The sequence below is a fragment of the Drosophila willistoni genome, assembly GCF_018902025.1.
Source record: "Drosophila willistoni isolate 14030-0811.24 chromosome XR unlocalized genomic scaffold, UCI_dwil_1.1 Seg106, whole genome shotgun sequence".
In the NCBI taxonomy this organism is placed as follows: domain Eukaryota; kingdom Metazoa; phylum Arthropoda; class Insecta; order Diptera; family Drosophilidae; genus Drosophila; species Drosophila willistoni.
This window is the reverse complement of record NW_025814055.1, coordinates 370,532-394,775: the sequence shown is the minus strand read 5'-3', so window position 1 is coordinate 394,775 and position 24,244 is coordinate 370,532. Positions and strand designations below refer to the sequence as shown.

The window sequence follows — 24,244 nt, the reverse complement described above, 5'->3', positions numbered from 1 at the left end:
GAAACATTTTCATAAAATTGGAGTATCCCCATGAAATTTACTAATGTGATAGTATTGGATATAAAATAAGGATGGCCACGTAGTGGCTCTTTTGGCTCCCGTGGCTCTTTACCAGCAGAGGCTGGCCAGAGAAAAACGTCACTTTTGCGAGTCGACGCTCACAAAAATTTGTGTGTCTCGAGTTTTATGACGGGTCATAACGACCTTTTTTGGGTCGATCGAGCGATCGTCCTCGAACTTTTAGACAGAGGGACGGCCAATTCCCGAATTTTGCGGGGAGGGAGAAAGAGGAACGCGATCTCGAGCTCGCAACTTTTAGACAGAGGGACGGCCAAGGCCCGAATTTTGCGAGGAAGGAGAAAAAGGAACGCGATCTCCCCGCGAAATTCGGGTTTTGGCCGTCCCTCTGTCGACAAGCTGCGAGCTCGAGATCGCGACCCTTTTTCCCACTCCCCGCAAAATCATCAGTCAATATAAATTGGTTCAAACGCTGCCGGCAGCGCTGCTTGCCCATGCATACACACACAGACGCAACGCTACATAAACTGTATGTGGATGCGTGAGGTGCTTTCCGTAGGGAATGATGGAAGAAGAAAAAATTGTAGTAAAAAGAGTAATGTTTTCTTTGTGTATTGTTGAATCGAGTTGCAGGGAAAGAAATTTCAATATGTAAAAATATTATTGCCAAGGACTGCAAGGGTATAAAAACTTCGGCATAGCCGAAGTTAGCTTTGATATTTTTCCTCGATTTTGATTTAGTTTTTAAACCATTTAAAATTAAATTTAAAAAATAATATTTAATTTTTGGTTTTCAATAGTTTAATGGACACTTTTGCGAATAGTACCATTTGAACCGTTTCCTGAATTCCCCCCTTGTCCATTGTCGTGTAGACACGATTCAACTTCCAAAAAAACAAAATTAAAAAAATTTTTTCGCTTCATTTAGTTGGCAATGTAATTCCCAACTAGTTTTAGTGTTGAAGATATGGTATGGCCATTACAATTGTGGATTCTTTAGCGAAGTCTGCTGATAATAGAACTTGGTGGTTCTTGAAATAGCTATGCAGACAACCTGCTCACCTTTTGTGCTGCCTATGATTTAAAATCTTACAAATAAATCAGTAAGATTGACCTGAAGCCCCGCTCAAACAAATTTTTTTGATTAACTTCAATAAGGTCGAAATCTAGACAAATAAAAAAAAATTTAAAAAAAACTTTAAATATTTCAGAAGGTGTTTGATTGTTTTGGCGAACTTTGTGTTGTTATAATCTATTTTCATCAGGCTTTAGGTCAGTTGATTTAATAACAATGAAAAACCGCAATTTCTAATTTTATATTTGGAACCGATATATTTCGGTTACGCCTCGGCAACAGTCTTCAGGGCAACTACAGAGTACAAAGAAACGTTTAACAATTATGTGACATTTAACTATATTGTAACATACATTATTTAACACGTCAGCACCGTTCTATAATGCCACGCGACTTAACTTTAATACTGACACTGACAATTGCGACCACATATACCGACATTTACTTGACAAAAATTACGAACGGTGCTGACGTGTATACGAGTCTACATACCAAATTTGGTAGCTTTTATAGTCTCCGAGAGATCTAGGTTTTCATACAGACGGACCGGCGGACATGGCTAGATCGTCTCGGCTGTTGATGCTGAATATCAAGAATATATATACTTTATACATTTTGGCGACTTAAATATACTATTTCACCCTATGAGTCCATGAGTCCATTTCACCCTGTGAGTCCTATTAGTTCATCCAAATATTTATCAGATTTTTTAAAATATCTGATGTTGGAAAGAAAAGATATTTCGATGTGACACTCACTCGGTTTTTTTGTATATTTCGAAAACAAGAGATAAATTAGAAAAAATTAAGGTCATTTCGGAATCAGCAACCCCGAATTACTCTATTTGAATATTCCACCAAAATGGCTGTGCCCTATTGTAATCATTATTTGAATGTATTTAAATACCCTAAAAAATACTCTTACAATTTTGACCCGGTATTTAGAACAGAGACGGACTGGTGATTCCACCCCCATTTCATGATTACCTTTGACAATATTTGCTTATTCCATTTAGGATAGATTGCAAATAAAAATAAAAATATAACAAAAAATAAGTAAAATTTCGAACGAATCATCGATATTTTCAAAGAGGCTCATCATTACGGAAGTATATGCGTTTTTGCGGTTGGTGGACGTTTGAACATGTCTCAAAGATGATACTCTTGAATTCGAAGAGTCTTTTTAAGGCGAAGCTCTTTACACTTATTTCATGGCGCCCAAGGGTATGCATATAAAATGAGGCAGAATCTGCAGTTTCAAGCTTTGCTGATTGTTATTCGCTTTATTAGTTTGAATTCTCAACTACTTTTAGCGTTGAAGATATGATATGGCCATTACAAACTGTACATGCAGTCTCTTTTGGAAGTCCTTCACTAATAATAAATATCAAACCGTGCCAAATCTGCATACACACTTCATCGCATCGAAAAATGGATGGATTCTATATAAGTTAGGTTTAAATAAGGCAAATCAGGAGATACACGAATTGTAATCACGAAATAAGCTGTGTTATAAAAAAGCCAAACACTGTTAACTTAAAATTTATAAAACATTTCTTCAAGAGTGAGAAAAATAATGATATATTCTTATTATTAGTGAAAGACTTCCAAAAAAGACAGCATCTCCAGTTTTTCGCTATCTTCAATAATTTAAAGGCTAGGTGGGTTTAAAATTTCAATACCTCTGCACTTAAGGAACTGTATGTATGTAAGAATTATTGTTGATTATTAAAATTAAGAATAGTTAGATAGCGAAATAGTCAATTAAACGGATTACAACAAAAATAACTCTGATACAATAACTTTAGGTGACAACTTTTAACAACTTTACGACTTTAACAACATTAAATACAACTTTAGCAACTTTAAGTACAACTTCGCGTTATGCGTCTGATCTAAAACGTTAGTTCTCTCGTTCTCCTCGTTTACTACTAATAATGACACATTGTTTCACCACCTTCAGGGCTGCTAACTCTCCGCACATACATACATATGTTCTTATATGACACTGTACTCGGTCATCCTAAAATAAATATCTGCCTAAAATAATCCATCGAGATCGCTTTCGTCACAGCATTCCATATAACGCCAAAGCTCAATACTGTGTTCACTGGAGGATCTGATCTGAAATTCTGCAGATTTTTGTACTTCATACATAGCATTTCTCTTCACTTTGATTATTTCCTATAGACCAATGAATTTATTCGACAGCCTCTTGCCCGATACGAGCTGTGTGATATTAATACACTTTAATACGACTTTCTTCTTTAATGTCAACGTGGAAAAGTCCGTTCTTGAGATCCATGATCTAACACCTCCTCAACAATTGAAACTAAAAATCTATCTTGCAATACGAGTGTGTTTAATATTCTAAAATCTATGTACAATATGTGAGATCCAACAAACAAAACAAGTCAACATGGTTCTCTGGCTTTTCTACAGAGAGTTCACGAAAGCCAGATATATACAGCTGTGTTCACGAAAATAGCAGTGCCCCAAGCTTTGACTTTAAAGTTGATAAATCATATTAAAAAGACCAAAAATGCACCAATCTTTTATAAATTCATAATCTATATTTATATATAATAATATAAGTACTATTTTGGACTGAACAAAGAGTCCCCATTTTCAGAAACGAGCAAGATACTGAAGGAAGGGCATTTTGAGCTGTTCATTAAAATAGCAGTGACAACTAAGAATTACAATCTGTCGATTCTAAATTATTTGAAACTTTAAATTCATGTCACCTTTGGTTCTTAGGACTTAATACTTAGTCCTGAACCAATTATTGGCAATAGCCGGTTGGCACCTGCGCCGCACCGACTCCAGCAATGCTGAATTGGGATCTGTAGCCATTTTTCATGGATAACTTCCCAATGCTAAGCTTTATTGGAAGGTTTTCTCTTTGTGACGCTTCTCTGAATGTTTCCCCATACATTTTTAATGAGTTACCAATCCGGCGACTAAGCTGGCCCTGGCATAACATCGATTCTTTCGAATTGAAAACAAATTTTTTGAGCTTGCTCCTTTGGGAGGTTTTGGGTCGTTAGACCGGTGACATGACCATTTTATGGGCAGATTCCATATGATATAGGAGAGCTTAACCTTCCTTATGATGTCCACGTAGATATTTCGATTCATATTTTCATGAATCTTATGTATTGGACCAAGTCCTTTATATGAGAAACAAGTCCAAATCATGCCGGATTGCTTAACCGTTTTAGCGTGTAGTTTGGGTGGTATTCCGTATATTCTGGGCGACGTACATACTGTTTAGACCCTGCACCACCAAACAGGACTACTTTAAGGACGCCTGGCCCGAAAATATTGCGCTACTTTGCAATATGAAGATTTATATGGAGTTTTGTCAAAATACAAACGTGATTTACAGGCTTCAAAGTCAAGAGTGGGACATTCCTTCGACTTCGCGATATTAGCTCTTGTTCTAGGAGTCTACGCCGACAAGTGACACTCCTTACCTACATGTTTAGATCATGTTTGACGAAATTAGACGATGCAAACTGATTGAATCTGCTGTATATAACAAAGTGCCAGTCATCTAAAGACGTTTTTGCACGTTTTACGCCACTTTTTTTGGTCGTCTAGGGCAGCAGAGAACATCTTTGCAGAACATCCAACTAAAATTTTGAAATTTTTTTTAAGTTTTACCTTGATTTTAAAGGTTTTGGCTCCATTCCGTCTTCTCAGCATAGCAATGCGTTTCTTTTCCGACTACGATGAAATTTTTAGCGTTAGTTGACGCAAATAATAGTACACCATAATTATCTAATTAATTACACTTACTACTGACAGATTTCTAAACTTTTAATTTGTTTTTTCCGCAACTAAACGAAACACTGCTATTTTTGTGAACAGCCAAATTTGTGAGGTTAAGCACAAAAATGTGAAGAACAAGTTAAAAATTAGTAAAATTAACGGAATATTTTCGGTTTTACTATGTCTACATACCATTTTACAAAACCGAAGTCAAAAAACTGAATGTATAAAAAGGAATATGTGAAAAGTGTTTGAATCTTTGTTAGCATCTACTGCACTGCTATTTTCGTGAACACAGCTGTATACTTTGGCCTACACATGATTGAGTATAATGAAATGAAAAAAAAGATATATTTAAGAAAATTAAAAAAAAATGTTTTTTTTTTCTTTAAAATCTTAAAATTTCCTTTGTTAAATCTTTATGCAAAAGTTGTATATTAATTTAAGTCAGAAGTGTGCAACGCATAAAAGGAAGCATCTCCGACCATATAAGGTATATATATTCTTGATCAGCACGACGAGACGAGTTCAGCCATGTCCGACTGTCCGTCCGTCTGGATCAACGCGAACTTACATGCGCTCATATTGCAGTCTGTTGTGTGTCTTTAATATAGACTCTATATCTCTTAGATATCAACGCTCTCGAGGAAGACGGACGTGTTTTTTTTTTAAGCTCCCGCGTTTTAACTGATTTTATAATTTTGTTTATTTTGTGTTATCGGCATCGCGATCGAAAAGTATAATTATAATATTAAATCTAACTTGCACCATGTCACTCGTTTGCGTTTTTGTGTGTTTGTGTTAATAATTTTTAACAACCTTAATTCTGTTAAAACCTTTGTTGGTTTTTTTCTTTTCTCTCTCTCTTTCCCACCTTTTTTTCTTTCTTGTAAATCACAAGCAACGCTCATTTGTTGTTGTCTTGAAATTTCTGTGAGTTCTTGTTGCAGTGTTTTTGTTTTTGTGATTTAAGCTCCCGCGCTCGCGCTCTTTAACTTTTTTTTTTTTCTCTCGTTTTCGTTTCACTTGTCGCCGTTATTTGCGCTCATACTGCAGTCTGTTGTGTGTCTGTAATTTAGACTCTATAGTGCTCTCTTTATCTTTTAACCCTTGTGCACCCTCAATATCTCGCTTTCTTATTATTTCTGGACCTCAGAGTGAGTTATATATTTTAATACCAATACATATCTCATTTTTATTTGTTTGGTTACTAATTCATCTAATTAACTCATAATGACTGTCTGTTCGGTTAAAAATTGTTTGCAGCCCGCCCCACCCCTGAATAGTTTTATTTACTGTTGGTTGTGTAAAACTACAGTACATGTTAAGTGCGCCGGCTTTACATGCAGGGTAAAGGATCTTTTAGATCAAAAAAAGGGTCTCAAATGGGGATGTGAGTCTTGCCGTATTGTGGAAGATGAAATGGAACTTTTCATGCGGCAAACAAAGGATAACCTGATGAGTCTGTCCGCCAGTTTTCTTAAACTCTCGCAAGAGTTTAAAGCTGTCGAGTCTCAGTTTAGTAGTTTAACGCTACTGACTGAGTCTCGAAAGCGTAAGAAGGCAGGAGAACAGACTTCTGATTTGTCCTTGTGTTTGCCGGTCTCCACATCTATATCGGTTCCGACCCATTCTCAACCAATGCAAACTCCAATTCCGCAGACGATGTCTGTAGTGTCCGTTTTGTCTGGGCAAGAATCTACACCCATGGATTTTGCCGATAGGGATTCTAGTGATAGTAGTGCCGGAATGCCACTTGTTGCAACTGATGCTACAATTAATGCGGTAGCTGATGCAATACCTGCAATGCCGAAACCATTGGTGGGAGTGCCAACTAAAAAACACATTTTTGTTTCGAGACTTCTCCCTGATGCTACATCGGATACTGTCATGGCCCACATTCGGGCTAAACTGAATGTCTCCAATATATCAATAGAAAAGTTCAAATTTTCATATTCTAGAGAAATTTCATCTTTTAAAATCAGTGTTCCAATTGAGTTCTTTGACTGTATCTGCAGTTCTAGCTTCTGGCCGAAAAGCTTAATTGTGAAGGAGTTTACATCCAGAAAAAAGAAGACACGGGGCCAAACAAGGATTCCTTCACCATCTATTCCTCTTTCTTCCTCATCTATTCCCACTCCTTCCTTATCTATTCCTTCTTTTACTCTATCAAAAAACTAACAACTTCCTTCTCTGTCGGCTATCAGAATGTCAGAGGCCTTAATACTAAACTTACTAAACTCTTTGTAGATAGTCTGTCTTTTGATTTTGACCTAATTGTCTTTACTGAGACTTGGTTAAAACCTGACGTTTTTGACGCCACAGTTCTACCCTCTAATTTCAATATTTTTAGACGTGATCGTACTGATCGTAGGGGTGGTGGAGTTCTTATTGCTGTAGATTCCGCCCTATCATCGGGTCTGATAACAATACCTGTCTCAAGTACTATCGAATTTATATGCGTTAAGGTATCATTTACTCGTTTTTCCATTTTTGTTACCTGTTCTTACATTCCGCCCCAATCGGAATGGCCAACCTATTTACTACACTTAGATTCTATTAAATTTATAGTTGAACTACTTTCTGACAGAGACTTATTAATTGTCCTAGGGGACTTTAACCTGCCCACTATGACTTGGTCAACAGTTAATGGTAGCAAAACGTTGCTGCCCTCTGGGTGTCATGATTTTATTGATGGTCTGCTTGAGCTTTCGTTGGCCCAGCTGAATTCGATTTCTAATACGTCTGGCAGATTTCTGGATCTGATTTTTACTTCTGATCCTAGCTTTTGTGAAGTATCTAGAACTAGTCCAATGGGGTTACCAGAGGATAGTTATCATCCAACTTTAGAGTTATCTATTGAGTTTCCCAGCCGCGAGCCCATCTCCGAGTGCGATCCTACGGTAAGCACCCGATGTTTTCGGAAGACTGACTTTGTCGCAATAAACAATACTGATTGGACTAATTTATACACTTGTACGGATATAAATTCCGCCATTTCTTTATTTTATACCACTGTTGACTCAATCTTTAATGACCGTGTAGCCCTAGTTTCTCCTGTGGTGACGCAAAAATCACCATGGTTTACGCGGGGGTTGTCAAAACTGAAGAATTTTAAGTCTAGGTATTACAAAAAGTATAAAGTCACGGGTCTACTATCGGATCTTTCTCGTTACTTGGTTGTTAAATCGACAATTTGCAAGTTACAACGTTGCAAGTTGCAATTCTCCGAAAATCCTAAAGAGTTCTATAGTTTCGTCAACTCAAAGCGAAATTTTATCCCCCTACCATTGTTCGCAGTTTTTTATAATGATTCGGCCACATCTGATCAATCTATTTCTAATTTATTTGCTAGCATCTTCTCGACTACGTACATATCCACTAAGTACAACTCTAGTCAGATATATCCATATCCTATAACGAAATCTAACTGCATTCTTAATCCTATTATAACGGAAAGTTTGGTAGCTAAGGAACTAATGACGATTAAGCCGGAATACTCACCGGGCCCAGACGGTATTCCCGCTTGTGTCCTGAGGTTCTGTGCGGAGTCATTGTGCTCGCCTTTACTTAAGCATTTTGAGTTGTCCGTTACACTGTCCGAGTTTCCAACTATATGGAAGAATTTGTTTATTTTATGGCCATAAATCAGACGTCACTAATTACAGAGGAATTTCTAAATTGTCAGCGATACCAAAACTGTTTGAGAAAATTATGACGTCTCAAATACAGCATTTATGTAAATCTATTTTTGCGCCATACCAGCATGGGTTTGTCAAGAATAGGTCTACCACAACTAACCTTTTACAGTTTACATCCTTTGTAATCCAAGGCTTTGAGAAACAAAAGCAAACTGATGTTATATATACGGATTTCAGTAAGGCTTTCGATTCGGTAAACCATGCCTTACTTATTAGATGCTTACCATGCTTACCTTATTAGATAAGCTGAATTTAGTCGGATTTAGCTTGGATTTCACAATATCTAACCAATAGGAGGCAGAGGGTTCTTTTTAGGTCCTCTCTTTCTAAGATCATTTGCGTTGAATCGGGAGTCCCACAGGGCAGCCACCTTATCCCATTACTATTCACCATTTTTATTAATGATCTCCCCACCGTTCTTTTAAATTCCAGAGTTCTTATGTATGCCGATGATGTAAAAATCGCTAATCGCATCGTAGACTCTCTCTCATGTCATGTTTTTTAAATTGCGGGGTCGGAAAGGGGCGTGGAAAAATTTTGAAATAAACTTGATCCCTTTACTTACTACACGAGTCTACATACCATTTGGGGGCTCCAGCTTAGATAGTCTCCGAGATCTAGGTGCTCATACGGACAGACGGATCGACTCTTTCACACTATGGGTGCATAGTATAAACATCCCAAAATCCGTATTACGATTAGTGTTTTTTTAATTTTAGCTCTCAACTTCCAATTTTAACCCTACTTCCTTACAGTATCATTTTTGACCCTTTTTTTTGTTTTTTTTTAAATATTTTTTTTATTAATTGCTTGATTCAAATAATTTTTATTTTAGTTCGAGATATCTTGTTTATCGATCTTTTCGTAAACCTATTTTGGATATCTGGTTTTCCTGAACGTGGAAAAATGATAAGTTACATGTTCCTTGCTAGGGTCAAATTTGACCCCGCACGAAAATCCAGTCGGATACGTTACGAAAGACCCATGTCCTAAGATAAATGTTCACATAAAAAGCTTTGATGTTTTATAACATGATACCATGTCTTCAACTAATTCGTTTTTTTGTGTGCGAAAGCAGACAATCATTATTTTTGCTTAGTAGAGTCATTGAATTCAGATGTAAAACTGTTGCGGAAAAATAAATCCACAGTGAAGACTTTATGTTCGGATGAACTTGGACCTTATGATTCTGATAAAATTGAAGAAATAGGTTCTAATTGGAAGCTCATTGTTGTCTTCAATTTAAACTTGGAAAAGTCACAAATCGAGCATGAATGTAAGGATAATCCAGACTTGGTCTCCAAAGAGAGGAAAGTTTATTAGCATACAGAACCGACCTCCAAACAACTGAGTTATAGAAATCTATCAATTCAAATCGATAGGTAAATAGACACAAATAAGTTGAAAGCATCAAAGGATAATTGCGCTTGCAAAAACCGCGTTTCCCACACAGCACCACATGAAGGAAATCAGTATTGAAGATAGTAAAAAACCGATCATAATCATGATACAACAGTAAAACAAGAAGGTGTTGACACTTGTGGCCAAATGATTGGCACATTCTCCTGCAAACATATAGGTCATTCCTATTTTCATATAGGTATGCTAGGCATATCCGGTATTAGCGCACTTATCATTTATGAACACATATCAACATACAGTCTGCATCCGCAGTTGGGATACATATGTCGACGAGAGTATTTAGAATCGCTTTTTCTTCGATGAGAGAAGAGGCCTATAGCAGAAAATGCCATTGTTCTCGTCAAGAATACTCCAAATCAACTGCCATCATTAAGCCAAAAACGCTCAGCAATAGCGCCTATTATGACCAATCCGAAAATAAGTGCTCGATGCGAATTATGTCCCTACAACGCAGACGGAAATAAGTATGGGCTCTTCTGCTGTTCTTGCCAGAAGGCTTGTTGTCCTAATCATCACAAAAGCTACACTTAGTGTACTGATTGTAAAGGCAATAACTAAAACATAAAAAAAACACAACTAAAAACTGAATATGTACCAATTTTTATTAATTAAATTAAAAAGTATCATTTATGACCCTAACAAGGAACTAAGGGGGGTTTTCAAACAAGGAAGTAGGGTTAAGAAAAATATAAATGTATTATTTCGAATTTCATTCACTTTCTTTCATAGTTCAAGAAAAAATTATATCAGTATAATTAAATGTCGTAGAATACCGTCAGGCCAAAAATTAGAACTTATTCGTACTGCTTGAATAAGTTAGCATTAACAGGTTAACATTTTGGAAAAAAAACGTGCTAAACGTTTTCCTAGGAAAAATGGGCCATTTTTTATTTTTCCTTTAATCAGAAATATGACATGCCTACTACATACATTTACGGCTCATCATCTAAATACAATAACTAACAATTTACTGAACAAAAACTTTCGGTCGAGAAAATCAAACCGCGGGTTAAGATTAGTAATTAAATAATATATCGGTTTTGTTTATTTTGAATATTAGGTAAAGACAATTTAAAATATTTAGCTCACCTAATGGCCTCCATGTAACCATTTAAGGTTTTGGGCAACAGTGGAAAGAAACGCTGTATCTCTTGTTTAAGTGCCTCCCGACCATATGGAAAGTTTTGAAAACATGCATTAATAGATACAAACATATCGTTAAGCCAACCGTATCCTCTACTTGGAGTTTCTTCCATGGCGTCGGCTATGCCACGTAACGACAAAACAAGCGCCTGTAGCAAGGATTGTTTTGTATGACCGACTTCTGTTTCATTGCATACAGCTTTATCTGAAAAAAGTCTTTTAGGCAAAAATACTATATAAATATCAAATATATGGGTGCAAAAACCAAGGAGTGGTTGCGGAGTACCACTTTTTGGTCTTAATTCTTATACCCTTGCAAAAGGAATGATGTATTAATTTAGGCAAAACATAGAAGTAAGCATCTCCGACTACATAAACTATATATTCTTGATCAGCACGAGAAGGCGAGTTCATATAGCTATGTCCGTCCGTCTGTCTGGATCGAAGCGAACTCCTCTAAGACCGTTAATATTGCCGAGCTGAAATTGAAAGCTTCTGGGGGCTCGCAGGGTTTGTATATCTTGGATTCTCGGATAACTATATCATATACCTCCCATACGAACAGCAAAATCACACACAGCGACTTTTCCAAAAAAAATTTTTTATTTTTTCATGCTATTTTTATGAAATTTCCAAACTTGACCAATTTGATCAAATTACGATAACTATATTATATAGCTGATAAATAAATATACAATATAATAGCATGCTACAAACACACGTCGGATTGCTCACGTGTAAATTATACTTGCAAAGGTATAAAAACTTCGGCATGGCCGAAGTTAGTCACCGGCTCTCTAATTTTTACACTTTTTGATTTAAATTACAAAAAAAAATAAAGTTAAATAAATTAATAAATATCAAAGAAGCTAACTTTGGCTGTGCCGAAGTTTATATACCCTTGCAGTCCTTGGCAATAAACTTTTTACATGTTGAAAATTATTGCCTAAGAAAAGCACGGACCGCATACACATACAGTTCATGTAGCGTTGCATGTGCTCTGTTGATGTGATGATGACGTAGTAGACAAGCAGCGCTGCCGGCAGCGCTTGAACCGATAACTTGTGTTCTATTTATCCGATTAGATTTAAATTTTGGGATCTGAGGTATTATATCCAATACTAGCATATTAGCAAATTTCATGATACACTCCAATTTGTATCAAAATGTTTCTTCTAGAGCTATATGATATAGTGGTCTTATCCTGACAATCTTACCAGGGTTATATGTAGTTTAAATACCAAGTTTTATCCCCATAGCTCTTAAGATGACAGACAGACATGGCTATATCGGCTATACATATACTTTATGGGGTCGGAAACGTCTCCTTCTGCGCGTTACAAAAATTTTTATACTCTGCAAGAGTATAAAAACAAAAATTTTACGCCCTTGGCAAAAACTATGACTTCGTACTTAGTTAACTGGTTGCGTAGAGCATGCTTGAGAGGGCATGCAAATAACAAATCAGAAAGAAATTCGGCTGCTGTGTTGTCATCCCGAGAGGTATGGAATATGGTTTTAACAGCGGCAACCTGTTCTACACTACTCTGGGCAGAAGCAAATGTAAAAACAAAGTTTGTCTGTGCTGAAAAAATTTAAAAGAGAAAACATAAATATGGACATATGAATGAAAATCGGTTGTAGCGAATAAACAAAAACTTACAAGTTGTCCACTTAATTGGTAATAAGATAGGTTTTTCTCTCATTTCGGAGAACTCTTTGGCATGGGAGCATAATTTTAAGGCTGTAACACGCATACTTATTTCATCCATACCGAAAACATGCACAAAAAAATTACGAATATATTTGTGGCTATTCGTACGTTCTATTTGCAGCTGAAAAAGAATAGATGATGGTGCTGGCAAAAAATTCGATAGCGCTTTTGTTAACATTGATTTTCAATCGTTGATTGTTTCTCCAACATCGATAGTACAAAGTTATACCCGATTCCCACTGCCGACCATCCACCATCTCTTTGGCCAACGGTGCATAAGGCCCGATTCCCACTTGATCCATCTCCGAGGAATGCTTGGGATTAACAGTGAATATGAAACAGCGATTCCCACCGTTCCATCCACCATCTCTTAACAGCTGCTTTTACAGCTTTCACACTGTGGAATCCACAGACGTGCATGTTGCAAAATGCAGCGAGAAAAATAAATCATTTTTAATTTCTGCAATTGATGTAACATAAAAAAGATCAATATTTTAGATATATGCTTAGTAACTTATATAATTTTGCATATTTAATGACATTAAATAGCCAAAATACATTTATCTGTAGGCCTATGCCCATGTATACATACATATGTATATGTATACATATATTTCAAGTTAATTGAACCTGTATGTACATACATACATATGTAGGTACATACATATATGAAATGTTTAATGCATGTACATATGTACATATGTTAACAAACAATCTAGCGAGCTGCCCCCGCTCTAAGTCTTAGAGGAATCTGTGCAGCTGCAACGTCGATATGACAAATTCCACATACATACATATGTAAGCATAAATACGCTGACACAGCATCTGACCAAGAGCTCATACATAGCATGACCATACGCCTTACATACATATTTAATTCTTATGTCTTTAGCTTTAGATTCATATTCCCATTTATGTATGTATTTAGCTTTAGATTCATATTCCCATTTATGTACTTAGGTTTCTCTTTTATTTCCTTCAACATATTCAGTTTTGTATAACCAATTAAACAATAAAGACGCATGACTCCAGCACTTGGCCGTAACACAAATTATAATCTCTAATATATTGCTAATCCACAAGGACGGTGATTCAGATACCTAATCGTATCAACCCATAAGTTGCGTCCCACCAACGGCAACCAGTGGACGGACCCAACATCTTAATTGGCGCCCAACCGGAATTGAATTACTCTCTAAGAATTTACACCCTACAAACATGTAAGTGACTGTTCGGAAAAAATAGCGACAAAAACAAATATAAAAAACATAATAAATAAATAAAAGTGGCAGCGTAAAGTGATCTTGTGAGTAATTTGCATTGAATTTATTTGCATTAAATTTAATTATGAGTTTGAATGTGTGCGGTTCTATTGTTAGATTATTTCACTAGACAACTGCCAATGAGGGACATTAAAAAAGAATCTGATAGCGACGAGGATATTATAGAACAATCTAGGCCTCAGGCACTCGATCAAACAAAAATGGATCCACCAAAAAAAAAGCTATAATGGAGAGCGCAGTCAGCACCGCGCTTAACGCACAAGAACAACGCATAAGAGGCGATATTCACGCCGAACTCGAACGTCTGAGAAACCAAGTAAGCTCACGTAGAATAAAAGCTCCCCAAGTGCAGGTGTACGAAAGCGTAACAATTGACCGCAGCATTAGATGTGAGACTAGACTGGAAGGTGCGAAAGCGGTGCCGTATTTTAATGGTGACCACGAAGAATATGTGTCTTGGAGACAATCAGCCACAGAGACATATCAGGCTTGCAGGGAATACTATGGAAGTGAAACACATTACCAGGCATCATTTTAAAAAATAAAGTGTGTGGTGCCGCACGCGCAGTGCTTACCTCACATAATACTAAACAGTGCTTACTATACATAATGCTAAATTTCGATGCAATCATTGCTAGACTTCATTGCACATACGCCGATAAAACGTCTCTGCGCGTTCTCAGGTATCAATTAGAAATGATCAGGCAAGGCGAACTAGACTTAATGCAGTATGTACTATGATGAGGTTGAGAAAACACTCACTTTTATCACGAATAAAATTGCCATGACGCATGAGGAACAATCAGCGGTCATTCTTAATACAGAAATTAGGAGTGATGCTCTGCACGCCTTCATGGCGAGCTTGAGGAGGCCTATTAAGGCACTGGTTATACCAGCACAGCCCAAAGACAGGGAAAACATTTTGAGAAAAACACCCACTTTACAGGAAAACAGGGACAAAATAGACCCCAACAAGGTGAGCAGGGACCAGCCTCAAATAACAAACAAAGTCGAGTCCTAGACGAAGTACAAGGTGGCGCAAAAAAAGTCATCCGATGTTGTTTGGCTCTTATTTTTTTTCTAAATGAAAAACTTCGATTCTGTTTTTTGATTATGTTTATGAATTAATTGAATTAATCGTGTTAAGTCGAGAAGATGATATCGGACAAATGGGCGCCGTCACAATTGATTGCCATACGGGCTCGCTTTATGGCATTTTCCATCACTTAGGCGAGCGTTTCAGGCGATAAATTCTCGCATTCGTGTCGGATATTTTCTATGAGGGCTTCCAAGGTCTCAGGCTTGTTAATGTAAACACGGGACTTCAAAAAATCCCATAAAAAGAAGTCCGGGACCGTTAAATCGGGCGATCTGGCGGGCCAGTGCAAATCCCCAAAACGCAAAATTAAGCGACCCGGAACACATCACTCGCGGATTTTCGGTTCCACAAAAGCGATAATTTTGCTTGTTCACGTTCCCGCTGAGGTGAAAATTAGCCTCATCACTCATTATGATTTTGGTCGAAAAATCGTCCACTTCGGTGTCGAGATTGAGGATAGCTTGGGCATAAGTTACGCGCGTTTGGCGGTCAGCAGGCAGCAGTTGATGCACGGACTGAACTTTGTAGGGGGACATGTTCAAATCTTTCCCCAAAATTCGTTGCAGGGAAATTGCGTGGCACGTCGTCTGGTCGATGTTTCGGGGCTCATTTCGACGTCCTCGGATACAGCGGCGATATTCTCGGCAGAACGGGCGCTCCGGGGCCGGCCACTCTTGGCAACGTCTCGTGTGGTCCCATACTCTTCAAGGTTAGTCGCTAAACGGCGCAGTGTTTGTGCAGTCGGTGTCGGACGGCGGGGAAATTGGCGACGGAATTCGCGCTGCGCCAACACAACGGACGAATTGTTCCACAAAAAAATAGACACAATTATTCCGCGTTCTTGGGGAGTGTATCGCGCCATGGCTTATTCACTTGTATTCTGTATCTGTCTAGTCCACAAATGTCAAAACAGATTTGACATTGGCGGCCATTTGCAAAAATGTACAATATCCATAGGCCTACCAGATTAATATATAGGGATTGGCTAGATAAAGTCTTAAAATATGTTCCAATAGGGTGATTTCCTTTGTACAACCGATGGATGTTGATCCATCAGTTTCCAAGCTGAGACAGCAGACTAGTTGGGGTAAAGTCCACAGTAGCGCCACTTACGGTGAATCTCAAAAGAGACGGAACGCATCAGAGCGTATGACCGGGCAGAGTCGCCAGAAAGAACAATAATACTCGGCCCAAGAACAAAAATACGCGCGTATAGCAGAGTCCGCAGTCGCAGATACTAGCGATGAGAACAACTCTATACCGGACAATGATTTGTTAAATTTTTTAGGGAACGCTCGCTGCCGTTCGTCGAGCGACAGTTGGCTGATAGAACAGTGAAAATCCTAATCGACACTGGGGCGGCAAAGAATTATGTAAAACCCGGGAAATACGAATTCTGCCGCTTACCCTTTGGTTTGAAAAATGCAGGAAGTATATTTTAGAGAGCAATCGATGATGTTCTAAGGGAACAAATCGGGAAAATATGCTATGTCTACGTAGATAACGTGCTTATATTTTCTGAAAATGAAGCCGAGCATGTCAAACACATTGACTCCGTGCTCCAACTGCTTTACAACGCCAACACGACAGTGTCGAAAGAAAAGACAAAATTTTTTAGAGAAAGCGTCGAATATTTGGGTTTTATCGTCTCCAGTGAAGGAACAAACACTGATCCGATACCCCGAGCAAAGAGTCTCTATGCACTAAGATCATTTTTGGGCCTTGCTAGTTATTACAGGGCGTTTATTAAGGATTTCGCATCAATCGCGAGACCCTTAACCGACATACTGAAAGGCGAAAATGGAAAAGTAAGCAGGCACATGTCCAAAAAGGTCCCAATTGACTTCGATGAATCGCAATGTCACGCCTTTGACCGCTTAAGAAACATTCTGGCATCAGAGGATGTCATACTCATGTACCCGAACTTTCAAAAACCTTTCGACCTCACAACCGACGCTTCTGCCGATGGGATTGGAGCAGTGTTGTATCAGGGAGGGAGGCCAATGAAAGGGAGTTGATGGCAATCGTGTGGGCTCTTCGAAAATTACATAACTACCTATATGGAACCAGGGAGTTGCACATTTTCATAGACCACCAACCGCTCACATTTTCTGTGTCACAAAAAAACACAAATGCGAGAATTAAAAAGTGGATGGCATTTATTGAAGAACGAAACGCTCAAATTCATTACAAGCCAGGGAAAGAAAACTTGGTGGCAGATGACTTATCACGGCAAAATGTGAATGCCCTACAAGATGAAATACAATCATGAGCTGCCACTGTCCACAGTGAGCCTGTTAATCTTTTAAGGAACCAAATAATCCTAGAAGAGGCGGGGGGACTAATTCTTTTCGGCAGCAAAACTCGCCATGTGATACAATTCACAGACAAGCACGATATCTTTGAGTCCTTAAAGCTTGTAGTGAACCGTGATGTTGTAAATGCTTTCCATTGCGATCTTCCTACATTAGCTGCCTTTCAACATGAATTGGTGCGACTTTTCCCCACAACAAAGTTTTGGCATTGCAAAAATATGGTAACTGATATAAACAACAAAGATGATCAAATTCAGATAGTGAATACCGAACATAATCGCGCACATAGAGCGGCGCAAGAAAATATAAAAAAAATACTTCGGGAGTATTATTTCCCAAAAATGTCCAAATTAACCAATGAAATCGTCTTAAATTGCAAAGTCTGTACTACGGCTAAGTACGACCCAAAACAAGAACTTGGGGAAACGCCCATTCCGTCTTATGCCGGCGAAATGTTGCATATCGATATATTCTCCACTGACCACAAGCTATTCCTGACCTGCGTGGACAAGTTTTCCAAATTCGCTGTTGTACAACCCTTATTGTCGCGAACAATAACAGATATTCTATGCCCATATTGCAGTTAGTCAAAATTTTTCCAAAAATAAAGACAATTTATTGTGACAACGAAGCATCGTTTAATTCAGAGACGATTACTTCGATGTTAAAAAATCAATTCGAAATAGACATAGTAAACGCACCTCCATTGTATACCTGCTCGAATGGACAAGTGGAACGATTCCACAATACATTGCCAGAGATAGCTAGATGCATGAAAATTGATAAACAACTCAATGATACGACTTAAATCATAGAAGAACAGCAATAGAATATAATAAAACAATACATTCGGTTACAGAAGAAAAGCCAATTGACGTTATCCACGCACAACACACTGATTTGCGGGAAAATATTAAAGACAAAATAAACAAAGCCCAGTAAGATCAACTCAACAGATGCAACCCAGATAGGCAAAGCAGGGTATTTGACGTAGGTGACAAGGTATTCATTAATAACAATAAGATTGGGAAACAAATTATCCCCATTATATTCTGAGGGATGCGTACAAACAGACCTGGGAACGTCTGTACTTATTAAGGGGAGGGTGGTCCATTAGGACAATTTGAAGTAATTTTGATCCAAGTTCTTTATTTGCTACATCAAACCACACAGTTACTATAGTCCTTGTGTACATTTCCCACAGGTTAATCACGATAATACTATCAGTCCTAGCCGCAGCATGGGCACGCATTATCGACAACTCCAATGCAAATTACATTCCCGTGCTAGACGGCAATATTTTAATATGGGAGCAACGCAGCTATCCAAGACACTCGATTAACCTGACCGAATTCACGAAAATCATAGACGATACTATAAAACTGGCTGAGTTTTATCCACTGACGAAATTGCGAAAATTTATAGAAGTAGACATAAAACTTGTTAAAAATCTTTTGTCCGCGTTAATGATACACCACAGGATAGCAAGGAGTCTAGATGTTTTGGGTACAGCGCTAAAGGTTGTGGCAGAGCACCTGATGCGGCAGATTTGGAAAGATAAATAACAGAAGCACAGCTAATTCAATCTAACAATAGACAAATAATTGACACAGAAACTCAAAGGCAAATTAATTTACTTACAAATACTGTTAATAAAATAATACAATCCAGAAGTGTTGAAATTACCGATATCCCACACTTATACGAAACGTTACTAGCAAGAAATAGAATGCTAATTACAGAAATCCAGGACCTTATGCTTACTGTCACGCTTGCCAAATCTAAAATAATTTTTAATCTTTTTTTGATCAAGAAGATTTAAAATCTATTTTTACCGAACAGTTCACAACAGTCTCCATAGTCAGTCTAATGGGAGTGTCCAACATAAAAATATACATAATTATAGATTACCCTAGAATTAAACTTTTATGTAAGAAGGTCATTATTTTTCCTGTGATACTTGGGGACACCATACTACAGATACACGACAACATAGTGGCAGAATGCGACGACGGAGTGAATGCGTTACCAACAATCACGTAACATTTTTCAAACTGGCTAAGCATGACACATGCGCTCGCGGACTACATGCAGGGCAATCAGCTATACGCCGTACGCAGCCCAGTCACCTGGATCCCCTTACAAGGACGAAGGAATAATTATTGTCAACAAGCTCGCGAGCATCAGCGTAGATGATGGCCCTACGTTACACGCCAACGGAACCCATCTTATCACGTTTGAGAAAAGCGCTATGATAAACGGGACCATGTACGTCAACCTCAACAAGGTACATATAACGGGACACGATCATATGTCAAGTCTACCTCTGCTACAGCGAATGAATGAAATCAACCTAAACGCCATCAGGGAGCTGAATGAGGATATGATATTCAACGGATCCCCCAAGGTATGGTTCGCGATCGGAGTACTCGTAAGCTTCTTGCTCTGTAGCCTCGTCGTAGCTGGTCGTTGCCGGTACCAGAGGAAGTCAGCTGCTAACTTGCAAAGATTCGTCCAAGAGTCATGCATCACCGAGGACGGCAATGAACTTAGAAGGGGAGAAGTTAACAAACAATCTCTTAGAGGAATCTGTGCAGCTGCAACGTCGATGTGTCGAAGGCATAAATACGCTGACACAGCGTCTGAACAAGAGCTCATAGCATGACCATACGCCTTACATATTTACTTCTTATGTATTTAGCTTTAGATTCATATTCCCATTTATGTATTTAGCTTTAGATTCATATTCCCATTTATGTACTTAGGTTTAGTTCTCTTTTATTTCCTTCAACATATTCAGTTTTGTATAACCAATTAAACAATAAAGGCGCATAACTCCAGCACTTGGCCGTAACACAAATTATAATCTCTAATATATTGCTGATCCACAAGGACGGTGATTCAGATACCTAATCGTATCAACCCATAAGTTGGATCCCACCAACGGCAACCCCCAACAGGAACCATTGGACGTACCCAACATCTTAATTTGTATATATATTTTAGTAAAAAGTCCAATCCGCGTCAATGTAAGCTAGGTGGCACAAAACTTCGGATGATTATATTTTATGGTTGGTTTAACTATCATGAAATTCATAATTTTTTTGTTTTAAGAAAGCAAAAATAAATTTGAAATATCACGCTTACATTTTGGTCACACGACAACAATATTAAATGTTTGCCGGTTACATGTGAATGTTTCTCAACCGTTGGCAATTCAGATAAATTGTTGTTTTTCTTACACTATACATGAAAACTACGCGATTTATTAAAAAACTAAGAGCAGCAAGAAGAATAAAAATTTATAATATTTGCAATTGTTGCAAATAAAGAACAATATTTTTTATATAGTTAGGAATTTATACAATTTTGCATATTTTAAGACTTTATCTAGCCAATCCCTATATATTAATCTGGTAGGCCTATGCCCATGTATAAGTTAATGATTTCGTCTCGTTAGGTTTCGTTTTAAAGCTTTAAAGGTTTAAAGCTTCATATGATAACTAATCCCCCCCCCAGTCGGGACTTCTGTCCGAAATTGGCCATAAGTGTTTGCGCATAGCTGTGCACGTGTGAGTTTTATGCAGCTTGGTTGAAGTGTTGATCCAGTAATCCAGGCAATACGATATCGATATTGATTTTCCTTGAAGTGTGGATAATATTCTACAAAATGGCTTAACTAATTTTACAAACTAACAAAATTTGATATAACCATGCGAACTGCTCAACCAGCAAGAATTGTTGTTTATCTTTTTTTTCTATTATTTTTTATTTATTTGATATTGTCTCTGTGTACAACTCTTCCCTTAACCTTAACCGTTCATCATAAGTCTTCTTCAATTACAGCTTCTGTATATAGGGGCGTTAGTTTGTTACCGAGTCTCTTATTGGATTTCACCATAACTTTATCTCCTGTTTTATATTTACGATCAACAGTGTTCCTATTATGATTTATTAATTCAATTTCTTGAGCTTTCTTTACTTGATTTAAAGTCGCATTAATTTTTTTATCGTCTGAGTTAAATAAGTCAATAGGTTTCTGCCCTGTTACCGAATGAATACTTCGATTGTACTCTATAGTGGCTAGCAATATTATGTCTGTTGTGTGCTCGATTCCTCTTTCTAGCTTAAGGCATCTGCCGATTTCGCTCAAGGTGCTGTGAAACCTCTCATCCTGCCCGTTCGAAGAACTATGTATAGGGGCAGAGTTTGCAATTTCGATACCAAAATGATCGCGAAGGCAGGACACAATAGTACGAGAGTTTAAGGAATACATTTAACAGCTGCAGAAAGTGTATTTTTACATCCAAAATTGTACGAGAAGCTATCTTTGCAAAAGTTCCCCGACATAAGTTGGAATAGGAGTCTCGCATACTGGGTGTCTCGCTGGATGTCTAGCATACTTGGCCTTCGCACAAATCTTGCAATTTAACGCAACTTCTTTTGCCTTTTTTTTCATTCTAGGAAAAAAATAATCGCGAAAAATTTGTTTTATGTTTTCTTGAGAAGATCTATGAGCTCTATTATGTTCTTGATTAATTATTTCTAGTTGTTCGTTCGGATTAAAAATATCGGTTACCATTATTTCAGTGTGTCGAAAAACTGTTTTAGGGAAAAGCTCCACCAAACGATGCTGAATTTTGCCAAGCACAGACAATTCACACTTAATTCCATTAACTACACCTAACTTTCCGCACTCCTGCACAGTGTTAATTAAGTTCTTAAAATCAGTAAATACGTTAAGATGTCTTAATTTCTTGCCAAACAAAATAGTAGTTTTCTTAAAGTGAGATTTTCCATGTTCGAGAATTATTTGTTTGGCGTAACAGTAACGGATTCTATAGTATTTGAATACGACTCCTCACTATGAATTGTTTGCAGCGTCCGAATTTTGATTTTCCTCGGTATAATTTAAATATTGGCGAGACAAAGCCTCCGCAACTAAATTATCCTTGCCGGGCTTATAGAGAAGTGTTGCATCGTATTCTTCAATAATCGCTTTCCATCTTTGGATTTTAGAATTCGGATTTCGATCCGATATGGCATAAGAGGCTTATGATCCGTTTAAATTTTAAGGCCTTTTATACCGTAAATGATTTGAGAGCCCAAACAATTGCGAGCAACTCTCTCTCGTTGGTCGCATAATGTCCTTCACCTTTTTTTAGGGTTCTCGAGATCATCGTGATGGGACGGCCATCTTGAGATAAAACTGCTCCCAAGGCATTTGAAGAAGCGTCTGTCGTAAGTTCAAATGGCTTTGCAAAATTTGGATATGAGAGCATTACCTCCTCTGAGATCAAAATCTGTTTTAATTTACTGTTTACTGAACGCCTCGCGCTGATCTTCGTCTAACGAAATTACTTTTTTTTTTGACTGCGACGCTGGAACACTGCCATTTTCGCCTCTTAGAATATTTGTTAATGGCTTAGATATTTTTGAGTAATCCCTTATACATCGTCTGTAGTAACAGGACAATCCCAAGAAGGAGCGAAGCGATTTTAGAGTGCGTGGTTCCGGGAAAGCTTTGATTGCTTCCACTTTCTTGGGACAGGTTTTAATCCCACTGCGACTGACTATAAATCCCAAATACTCGACTTCTTCAAAAAATTTAGATATTTCAAGGGATATATTCATATTTGAAGCAAGAAGGCTTGATAAAATTCACTCTACATGTTTAAGGTGTTCCTCCATTGTTTTTGGAAAAATGATAACGTCATCTATATGTATAAACAAAGCAATACTTCCCGATGTGCTCCCGATGGTCCTTTGAAACACACTAGGAGCGTTTTTGAGTCCGAAAGGTGGGCGACAAAATTCAAATTTTCCACCGCTAACAGGATACGAGTCCTTAATTGCATTTAATTTTCTAAAATCTACAACCATCCGTTTTTTCCTAACTCCGTTTTCATCGTATCCTTTTTTATCGACAACCCATATAGGATTGTTGTATGGGGATCTCGATGGTCTAATAATCCCACCGTCGAGCAGCAATTGTATTTCATTATTGACAAACGACCTAACACTCATAGGGTACGGGTAAAATTTAGAATGTGTTGGCTCTTCGTCTCGTGTTCGGATTGTTGGATTGGATCGGATCGGATTGTAACAATATTAGTGTTGTAGGGCAGCTTCTCATAAAGATCGGCGAAGACCCCGGATTTTGGCATTATCATTTAATAAAAAGGTTCCTTTATGGCAGACGGCACTGCGTCAGCTTGTAACTCTAAATGACTCACATCTTGGCCTTCAAAAAACTGAATAGGTTCACTGCCAGAATCATGAATAATTATTTTAGTTTTGAAATTCAGAGTCGCATTAACATTTTTTAATAGATAGCACTACAACACCATCGAAAGATGCGAGATTCGGGAGAATAAAAAAGTCTGAAGTTATACCTAACAAGTTAATTTTACATTTATGAGTTACAAAGGTAGTTCCATGAATGGATTTTACAGCAAATATTTTATCAACTTGCCGTATACCCCTTAGCATAGGTAATGGTTTGATATAGCTTCTCGATGCTCCCGTATCGATCAGCATCTTTATTTCTTTCCCCCCTACATATCTAGATATCCATTGCAGGAGGGAACTACCCCTAATCTCGTCATATATCCCTGCAATCGCTTGTTCTCCACTTGTGCTAGTGCCAACGCACATGGTAAGTCAGTAGGTCTTAATGCAAAACACTATATCGCATA

General features: G+C 37.8%; 1 protein-coding gene across 2 annotated transcripts in view; it reads right to left on the bottom strand.

The window, feature by feature from the left end:
* LOC6648334 (thyroid adenoma-associated protein homolog) overlaps nt 1-13,227 on the bottom strand; it is a 35,393-nt gene extending 22,166 nt beyond the window's left edge. The window contains exons 1-3 of one of the 2 annotated variants that reach the window (XM_023178996.2): nt 12,799-13,227; nt 12,549-12,720; nt 11,082-11,351 (exon numbers count right to left, since the gene is read on the bottom strand). In XM_023178996.2, the coding sequence (XP_023034764.1) occupies nt 11,082-11,351; nt 12,549-12,720; nt 12,799-13,027 (671 nt within the window). In that variant the 5' untranslated portion in view covers nt 13,028-13,227. The remainder of the gene's footprint in view (nt 1-11,081; nt 11,352-12,548; nt 12,721-12,798) is intronic. The other variant, XM_023178995.2, reaches the window with a different exon arrangement.
* Between the last annotated feature and the right edge of the window lie 11,017 nt (nt 13,228-24,244).